The 10,031-nt window shown below is 43.4% G+C and overlaps 1 protein-coding gene across 11 annotated transcripts; it reads left to right on the top strand.

Annotated features, from left to right (window-relative positions):
• Positions 1-15: 15 nt before the first annotated feature.
• Positions 16-6,896, top strand: CDC26 (cell division cycle 26). 11 transcript variants are annotated; one of them, XM_007968377.3, is made up of 4 exons: positions 16-259; positions 2,185-2,296; positions 3,063-3,184; positions 6,464-6,896. In XM_007968377.3, the coding sequence occupies exons 3-4, from the start codon at positions 3,104-3,106 to the stop codon at positions 6,638-6,640; spliced, it is 258 nt and encodes an 85-aa protein (XP_007966568.1). In that variant the 5' UTR covers positions 16-259; positions 2,185-2,296; positions 3,063-3,103; the 3' UTR covers positions 6,641-6,896. The 11 variants fall into 11 exon arrangements, with proteins under 11 accessions (XP_007966568.1, XP_007966567.1, XP_037839747.1 ...); XM_007968376.3 differs by having other exon boundaries at positions 36-255; XM_037983819.2 differs by having other exon boundaries at positions 55-255; positions 2,213-2,296.
• The last annotated feature ends 3,135 nt before the right edge of the window (positions 6,897-10,031 follow it).

The following is a 10,031-nucleotide window of genomic DNA, read 5'->3' as shown; positions in this document are numbered from 1 at the left end:
TCACAAACAGGACATGGGCCAAGAGCCGTCCCTGCGCCCGGAGCGGCGCGGAGCATGATGGAAGTCGTAGTAGGAAATGGCGTCGTGGCATTGAGGGGCATCCCTCCTAGAACCTCCAAGAAAAGCTCGCGGAAGACGAGGTTCTGCTGAGAGAGAGGCTCCAAGCCGTCTGGGAAGTGTAGTCCAGTTGGCGTAGCAGTAGTTTCGTGGGGGGAGCCGAGGTTCCGGGAAGGGGCTGAGCCGACTTGAAAAGAGGTAGGTAAGTGGACTCGCGCGGCTCGGGGCTGAACTCTGGAGCGAGTCGAGGGCTTCCGGGGCCCGCTGTGCCTCCCCGGGCCTACGGGGGCGTTTACGTCTTCTGGGAGCCGAGGACCGTGTTACCATAGAAACCCTGGGATCCGAGGTACAGGCCTGGAGCTAGGGGACGAGGACTGTTCTCTTCCATGGTCCGGAAGTCTTCCCAGGGGCCACCTATGAGCTTGATGGCTCGGCGGTGGATTTGGGCTGCAGCGAGAGATTAAGCTAGAAGAGCCCGCTGGTGCCAAAGTCAAATAAAGACCCGGCGGAGGAGCTTCGGCCTGATTTTGTTCATTTGTCTTCAGCCTGGTCTTTGTATCAGATTGAGGTTAAGATGATGGTTAGGAGGGTGTCAGGGAACTGTACGTCTCTCTGCCCTGCTGGATGCTGGGGCATTAGAGACGAACAGCATAAGGTTTTTATCCCCACGTGGACGGTGGGAGATCCTCAAAATATTGACGTTTCCGTAGCTGGCCAGATCCTCATCCAACCCGCTAGAAATAATAGGTGTTATTTATTGAACATTTATTAAATGCCAAGTAATGTTCCAAGAGCTTACTCTGCATTACGTTATTCACTTCCTACAACAGCAAAGTAGGATACAGATGAGGAAACTAAGGCCTAGTTAGAAATGAAACTAATTGTTCAAGATCAGTGGTGCAGTGGGATTAGAACCTGTGCCCTTTAACCTCTACAGCCAGCACTTTTAACTGCTACTCTATACTACGCCGTAGTAGCCAGTTTTTCGCAGTTTACAGAAAAAGTAAAATGTATAGTAGACCTTTTTTTTCCTTTTAGGTATCCCTATCCCTCTCTCTCTCTCTTTGGAACTTTGGCTTTCTCTACCATTTGTCTGCATTGGAATCTGGTAGAAGGTAATGCCTGATTTAGTACAAAGCAATTTGAAATGTAATGTGCCAGTGTTTTGTGTTGATAATATCACCTATAATATCCTAAGCTTCATGGGAGAAGGAAATATTTCTTCCTTTGTATACTTCACAGTCCCTAGTTTCATCCTCGATACATGTAATAATTTGTATCTCTATATACTTTCAAGGAGTTTTCACTTCCATCATTCTCACTTAATCCTTATCATGTTGACCTGTATAATTTTTATAGGAGGCTAAAATTATTAACCAAACTGAATAGCTTGCTTCGATGACTTCTTTATGTGTGAAATAGGAATCATTTTGTCAACTTCACAGGGTTTTTGTGTTAAGAATGTAAAGAATGGGAATGGAAAAACAGCACAGTGCTCAAGAATGATCTCACCTTTTATTCAACAAACATTTACTGACTGTTTTTATAGATACACTCTAGGGGATGCTGTGAAGAATATACAAATGATGCCATCAACAGATATTAAACTCAGTTGGGGGAGTTGTGTTTTCTCAAAAACAAAACAAAACAAAATGGTTTTTGTTAACACAGTATTACCTCGGGATTTCAGGCTGTGGAATGAATGCTCTTTTGAACTTCTTTTCTTCTTCTTTTTTTTTTTTTTTTGAGTTGGGGTCTTATGGTGAGATCATGGCTCACTGTGGCCACCTCAAACTCCTGGGCTCAAGTGATCCTTCCATCTCAGCCTCCTGAGTAGCTAGGACTACAGGTACACACTACTAGCCTAGCTAATTTTTTTACTTTTTTGTAGAGACAGGGTCTTGCTATGTTGCCAAAGCTGGTCTTGAGCCTCCTTGTGCATTCTTCTCTCTGCTTGCCCTTCAGAAGTCAACTAAGATATCATTTTCTCCAGGAAGGCTTGCCTGACATCCTTGTCCACCCCACACTCAGCCCAGACTGGATTAGGTGCCTGTGTGATGCCAGTGTCAGTATCCTCATTAGGGTTCTCATTACATGACATCACAGTTTTCTTTATTTTCCCCACAGATTATGACTGTACCTTTTAATTCTGTAGCTGGAGCACAAGAAGTGTTTGTTTAATGAATCACGTACACACATATAGGATCTGTTTGGACGCTGAGGATAATCCTGTGAATTGGTGAGTTGGAGTTTTCATGAGATTTAGCAAACTGATTTTAGCATTCAGGAGTGATCACAAATCTCTGACAATTCTCACGTAGAGTAGATTAAATTCACTGGTTTGTCCACTTTCCCCTCTAACAATACTAAGGTGTGATAGTTTATTCTTTTAGCTAGAGTATTTCTTTGAATGTGACTGGAACATGAGATTAAAGTGATGGTTGCCTAGAATTTCTTTCTTATAGGCAGTTTGCTATTTTAAATTCTTACTGAAAGAGTTTTTGATTTTACAGAGCTGTAGATCTCCATAATGTAATAAAAATGTAATAATCATATACCTAAAGACTTTAGAAGTTGGCTGGGTATAGTAGCTCTTGCCTATAATGCCAGCACTTTGGGAAAATGAGGAGGGAGGAACACTTGAGCCCAAGAGTTTGAGACCAGCCTGGGCATCAGAGAGAGATCCCATTTCTACAAAAAACACAAAAATTAGCCAGATATGGTGGTGTACACCTGTAGTCCCAGCTACTCTAGAGGCTGAGACAGTAAGATTGCTTGAGCCCAGGAAGTTGAGGCTGTAGTGAGCTAAGGTCATGCTACTGTGCTCCAGCCTGGGCAAAGAGCAAGATCCTATCTCTTAAAAAGACTTTAGAAGTCTGTGTGAATTCAAATAAAGTTTTAATACTTCCATTCACTTCAGTACACATGCTTGCAAACTGATTTTATGTTTTGTATCTGAGACTTTATTACCTTCAGTTTTTCCTCCTCTCTTTCATTTTTATCAGCTAATAGTTCACTGGGTTTGGCCCTTAGTGTTGACTTCAGTATGCTGAGACGAAAACCAACACGCCTAGAGCTAAAGCTTGATGACATTGAAGAGTTTGAGAGCATTCGAAAGGACCTGGAGGTATGAATACAACTTTGTGTTTTTTTGAGATGGAGTCTCGCTGTGTCACATAGGCTGGAGTATAGTGGCATGATCTTGGCTTACTGCAACTTCTGCCTCAGCCTCCCAAGTAACTGGGACTATAGGTACATGCCAGCATGCCCGGGTCATTTTTGTGTTTTTAGTAGAGACAGGATTTTGCCATGTTGGGGCCAGGCTGGTCTCCAACTCCTGACCTCAAGTGATCCATCCGCCTCAGCCTCCCAAAGTGCTGGGATTAGATATGTGACCCACTGCACCCAGCCAGTGATTGATTGCAGAAATCATGTCTGTTTGCATCACCATTTCCTACCATCTAGCTCATGGTAGGAGCCCCATATGTATTTTTAAGTGTGCCCTTGCTACATGGTATTAGATGTCCATTAATAAGACTTAAATTCTTCAGTGGTCTACAGAATAAATTCCAAATTCCCTAGCATGGCATATGAGGTCCTTTGTGAGCTGGTCCTTGCTTATCTCTCCACTTTCACTGCTGGGTTATCTTTAATCTCAATGCCTATACACAAGTGTTCCCTTTGCCAGAAAAGTCCTTTATTTTTCTTTGCCAGGCTAACTCTTACTTCTTCCAGCCCCCAGCTGGGTTAGGCTCAACCTCATCCTCCTGTGCTAACCTCTCTCATAAGCACTGTTAGTCTCTGTTGTAATTGTCTGTTTGTTTTTGTTTTCCCTCACTGGGCCATAAGCTCCTTGAAGTCAGGGATTAGTATATTTCTGTCTGCATCTGTTCCCTGCAATACCAGGCCCAAAGGAGGGCTCAATACAAGTCTATTTTCATTTGCTGTCCTAGCAGATATCTTGTACTATATGGCAGAGGACAGTACATTTTGCATGTATTTACCAACAGCTTTATTATGGATTGTATATCCTTCATATTAAGACTAATAACTTAGATTTCTTTCCCCCGTTTCATCCTAAGAGACTTTAGTGTTCTCGAAGCATCATAATTTCTGCTTTTAAAAAACTCATATATTATTAAGGATGAGCTTTAAACTATGGCTTAAACTTCAGTTGTCACAAATCTCATAAAATGCTAGCATGCCAAACTTTGACTCTACAGAGTCAGCTCACTATTGAGTTAGTCTTTTCACCAAAGGCAGTTATCTAGTGGGTTTTGCCCTGTTTTAGAGTAACTTAGGAAGCAGGGACAGTCATGCCCTAAAGTGAAACCAGTAGAAAACTGGCCTGTTTCATTTATTACCAACATGAGTTTGATTATACTACTGTGACTCTAGCTTCTGAAACAGCAGTTGCTCAAAGTGGGAAGCCTTTTAAGTGATTTCATTCTACTTGGATATTCTCAGAATGATAGAGTTGTTTGCCTTTTAGAACTTGTTTTCACAAAGATATTTAGGTAGAACTTTCTAACATCACTTACTAGTAATCAGGAAGGTCATTTGCCACATAAAAGGCAATACCTTATTTTATTCACTGTAATACTTTGTGAGTGTTGGCATTTATTTTATTTTTTATTTTTATTTTTGAGACAGGGTCTTGCTCTGTCGCCCTGGCTGGAGTACAGTGGCATGATCACCACTCACTGCAGCCTCTACCTGCCAGGCTCCAGTGATCCTACCACGTCAGGCCCCCTGAATAACTGGGAATACAGGCATGTGCCACTATGCCTGGCTAATTTTTAAATTTTTTGTGGGCCGGGTGTGGTGGCTCACGCCTGTAATCCTAGCACTTTGGGAGGCCGAGGCAGGCGGATCACGAGGTCAAGAGACCATCCTAGCTAACATGTTGAAACCCCATCTCTACTAAAAATACAAACATTAGCTGGGTGTGGTGGCATGCGCCTGTAGTCCCAACTACTTGGGAAGCCGAGGGCAGGAGAATCGCTTGAACCTGGGAGGTGGAGGTTGCAGTGAGCCGAGATGGCGCCACTGCACTCCAGCCTGGTGACAGACCGAGACTTGGTCTGAAGAAAAAAAAAAAATTTGTGGGGACAGATGGAGTCTCACTATGTTGCCCAGGCTAGTGTCAAACTCCTGGGCTCAAGCAGTCCTCCCAAAGCACTGGGATTTACAGGCATGAGCCACTGCAGTCAGCCCGATGCTTGGCATTTAAATGCCCACAGTCCAGCAGCAAGTGGTGAAGAATGGTGGTAATTCCAGTGATTTGAATAGCTGAGCCATTCTATTATTATTAAGGAATTTTGGATAAAACATCATTTCACTCTCTTAGAGAAAGTTATCATCTGTTCTCACAGTCAGGTAGTGGCAGTTACGGGATAAGTGTTTCTTTTTGAAAATGATCAAACTGAGACATACTTTGTGGATTCTGCAGTCACATGTGACTTAAGAACCAAACCTTTTATCTGAAAACAAAATGAAGCCACAAAACCCAGACCTTTTGATAAGATAGCATAAAACCTTCTCGTGTTACTTTTAATCTCATGGGATCAGTTAGGCTACAGATTTTTGGTGATTATTTCTTTACCAGTCAATTTGTTTTTCTGTCTATTCTCTAGAATAATAAATTTGTTGAAATACCCTTTGCTCCCCCTTGTCTGCTCTTACATCTTTCCAGTTGTAGCTTCCTTTTGTACCACCACACCCCAACTCCTTACCTCTTGTCTCTTTGGCAGTGTTGACTTCCCTCTGTCATAGGTCGTAGTCCGGATCACCCTATAATCGTCTGTTTGCCTGTTTACCTATTAGACTGTGACATCCTGGAGGGCAGGGGTTACATCTTTTTTTTTTTTGAGACAGAGTCTCACTCTGTCACCAGGCTGGAGTACATCTCGGCTCACTGCAACCTCCGACTTCCTAGTTCGAGTGGTTCTCCTGCCTCAGCCTCCTGAGTAGGTGGGATTACAGGCATGTGCCACCATGCCCAGCTAATTTTTGTATTTTTAGTAGAGATGGAGTTTCACTGTGTTGGCCAGGATGGTCTTGATCTCTTGACCTTGTGATCCGCCCACCTCGGCCTCCCAAACGGCTGGGATCACAGGTGTGACTCACTGTGCCCGGCCACATTGTTTATTTTTAGTAGAGATGGGGTTTCGCCATGTTTGCCAGGCTGGTCTCGAATTCCTGACCTCAAGCGATCAGAGGTTACAACTTTTAACACCGTATCCTCATTGTGCCCCTAAGTATTCCAAACCTAGGATTTCAGTTTATTGTTCTTTACACCCTAACTCTATCCTTTACCCCATGCCTAGTACATGGTAGGTGCTCTAAATAAACGTTTGCTAATTGAAAGAATGTTTCCTTAATCCTAAAACGTTTATACTTTCAGACCCGTAAGAAACAGAAGGAAGATGTGGAAGTTGTAGGAGGCAGTGATGGAGAAGGAGCCATTGGGCTCAGCAGTGACCCCAAGAGCCGGGAACAAATGATCAATGATCGGATTGGTTATAAACCCCAACCCAAGCCCAATAATCGTTCATCTCAATTTGGAAGTCTTGAATTTTAGAGATGGATTATCTTGCATGCCAGAGCGCTGGAATGGAATAAAATGATGGCAGAAGTACAAACAAGATTTAGAGAATTGAGTGCTTGCAGTCAAGCAGAATGTACCTCCTGCAGAGACAAATCCTTCTGCATGAGATTACTGATGCTTCACTTGCACTCTAAGCTGGAATCCAAACTGTGGTTTGTCTCTGGAAGATCTGACTCTATAAAACTGATCTGAGTTTTTGTTTTTAAAAATAAATATATTTTTGGAAAAATGTGAGGCATCCTTAATGAAGTATAACAGCACTGTTAACCCTCAGGCTTTAAAAGATAATTGCTACAAGATTAACATCATTCTTGCCATCTTTATTAAAAGACCCTAAGCACAGGACACTCTAGTTGATCCCTGCCACTTTGATTTAACCCATCTATTCAACAAGTATTTATTGAGTGCCTACCATGTGCCACTCAACAAAGATCCCTGCCCTTGTAGAAATTAAATTCTAGTGATATTGTGTAAATCTGAAAAAATTGTAGGTACCAGATCTCTTTATAGAATGGCTTTGTAACTAGTTTGGGTACAATGTTCGGAGGACAGACAATGGAGGGAAATAAGAGGAATGCTTCTAAACAGTTTTGCCATTATTCCAACTTTCCTTCCTTTCTCAACTTGCCTAAGCATTCTTCCCAGAAAGAACCAGCGAGACAGCTCAGAGGATAATTTTGAATCTTGCCCTAATGTTTTGGAGTTAAATTTTTTTTTTTTTAAATTTTTATTGTTTTACGTAGAGGCAGGGATCTATGTTGCCCAAGGTGGGCTTGAGCTGCTGGCATTCAACAGTCCTCCCAAAGTGCTAGGATTACTATGCTTGGCCTGTTTTTACTAATTCAACCCAGGGAATCGCCAGCTGTGATCATAAGAGCCTCTTGAATCATCAGTTCTACAGAGACTCTTAGCAGGACGTTAGCCTTTTTGGGGTAGTTTAAGTCTGAGTAATACGAGTGGGAGAGGGCCAGGTGTGGTGGCTCATGCCTGTAATCCCAGCACTTCGGGAGGCTGAGGCAGGATTGCTTGAGCCTAGGAGTTAGAGACCAGCCTGGGCAACACAGGGAAACCCTGACTATAAAATTAAAAAAAAAAAAAAAAAAAGGGCCGGGCGCAGTGGCTCATGCCTGTAATCCCAGCACTTTGGGAGGCTGAGGTGGGTGGATCACCTGAGGTCTGGAGTTTGAGACCAGCGTGACCAACATGGCGAAACCCCATCTCTACTAAAAATACAAGATTAGCCAGGCATGGTGGTGCATGCCTGCAATCCCAGCTACTCGGGAGGCTGAGGTGGGAGAATTGCTTGAACCCGGGAGGCAGAGGTTGCAGTGAGCCGAGATTGCACCATTGCACTCCAGTCTGGGCAACGAGCAAAACTCCGTCATAAAAACAAAAATGAAAAAAACAAAAGAACAACAACAACAAAAAACTAACCTACTAACCTTATCAAGAAAAGTGTACTTTTCATTTTCCTGAAAGCTAGATTAACAATAATCGTAGATAAAAAAAATACACTAAGGCTTGAATGCGTATTTTGTGCTGGGTGCCTGATTCAACAGGTGTTATGGTCGGGCACAGTGGCTCACACCTTTCCCAATCCCAGCACTTTGGGAGGTCGAGGCGGGCGGATCACTTGAGCTCAGGAGTTCAAGACCAGCCTGGCCAGCATGGTGAAAACTCGTCTCTACTAAAAATACAAAAATTAGCCAAACATGATGGTGTGTGCCTGTAGCCCCAGCTACTTGGTAGGCTGAGGCAGGAGAATCACTTGAATCCGGGAGATGGAGGTGGCAGTGGGGCGAGACTGCACCATTGCACTTCAGCCTAGGTGACGAAGTGAGACTCCATCTCTAAGAAAACTAAGGCTTAGGGATCATTAGACTAACTTCCTAAGGTCATACTGCTAGTAAGTGGTGGAGCCAGAATCCAAACCCATTGACTCCTCTAAGTCCATGTTCATGATACTACACTAAAAGACTAGGAATGGTGCTGATGACAAGATACCCACTGGCAGCCAGTGGGAAGAGCAAGTAACGTCAGCATTTTGGCATTACCGAAGGGACTGGCAGGGTCACTGTGCGTCTCAAGGTTTAGCGGTAAACTTCCTATAGGCCCAGCTCAGAGCCTCTTGCCTGACAGCAGAAACACGGAAGGGATTATGATGTGACAAAAGTTGGCTTTTAAATTCAGGAATCCTCAGGATACTGAAATACTTCTGGCTTTATGAAGACCCTGTCTCCTGTGCAGAAGGTCACATGGATCTTCTAGCATGTACCAGGCATGTCATTTTAAGTAGAGTAGGAGGAAAGTGAGATGAAAACCTGAAAGGATCATACCACCTAAAATACTGACATCTTAAAAATTGATGGTAATGGCCAGAATTTATGCAGACTATGAAGAGACTAGCTTATTGCGTTATCACTCTGGGCAGAAAGACTTGCATAGAATCACAAAATCAAAATATGTATTTTGTTCTTTTTCATATGACACTGTTAAAACATTCCTACTACAGCAATACTGCTCTCCAGGAGCTTACAATCTAAAACAGTCAACATTAATTGTAGACCCAGTAATTAAGGCATTATATCAAATGCAGACTTTGTATCTTTTTTTTTTGAGACGGAGTTTTGCTCTTGTTGCCCAGGTTGGAGTGCAATGGCGCCATCTTGGCTCACTGCAACCTCTCCCTCCCAGGTTCAAGTGATTCTCCTGCCTCAGCCTCCAGAGTAGCTGGGATTACAGGCATGAGCCACCACGCCCGGCTAATTTTTGTATTTTTAGTAGAGATGGGGTTTCACCACGTCGGCCAGGCTGGTCTCAAACTCCTGACCTTAGGTGATCCGCGCCCCCCTCGGCCTCCCAAAGTGTGTGAGCCACTGTGCCCGGCCGAGTTTGTATCTTTTGATGCATCTTTTGAAGGAACAGCTGGAGAGGGGAGGATCAAAATTAAATGATATCAAAGCGTACTCCCCTCCTCGTGCTCCTTATAAGGAACCCCTTCTGACTAGAACCTAAGACCAGTACCCACAGCCTGAAAGGGAATTTCAGACAACCCTACCATAGAAGTAGTGAAGAAACCTTAATTTCTAATTTCCTAGTGGATACAGTGAGGATTCCATTTGTGGGCAATGGGGATGCTGGGAGTTCTTCCATCACAGACTAGAGACAGCACCTAAGATTCTGTAACTCTGGGAAGGGTACCATCCTTATAGAAATTCCAGTGGGGCAACTGCCTCTTGAAGCATGGTTAAAGTCTCTAACAGGTTTATAAATGCCAATTTCTGGTTGATATTTATATCCATAGCATAGCACTGTCTACTGCATCAGGAGGGCTATGCAGATGTAATACACTAGACATGAGATT

The sequence above is a fragment of the Chlorocebus sabaeus genome, chromosome 12 (assembly GCF_047675955.1).
Source record: "Chlorocebus sabaeus isolate Y175 chromosome 12, mChlSab1.0.hap1, whole genome shotgun sequence".
Taxonomy (NCBI): domain Eukaryota; kingdom Metazoa; phylum Chordata; class Mammalia; order Primates; family Cercopithecidae; genus Chlorocebus; species Chlorocebus sabaeus.
Note: the sequence above shows the minus strand (reverse complement) of the source record. Positions and strands in the feature narration are given on the sequence as shown.

Bases quoted from the DNA above. Each gene is read 5' to 3' on its own strand.
- CDC26 (XM_007968371.3), top strand. From the start codon at position 2,238: ATGAATCACGTACACACATATAGGATCTGTTTGGACGCTGAGGATAAT. The intron at 2,297-3,090 runs GTGAGTTGGAGT...TTTGGCCCTTAG, and splicing joins GAGGATAATCCTGTGAATTG to TGTTGACTTCAGTATGCTGA. The intron at 3,185-6,463 runs GTATGAATACAA...TTATACTTTCAG, and splicing joins GCATTCGAAAGGACCTGGAG to ACCCGTAAGAAACAGAAGGA.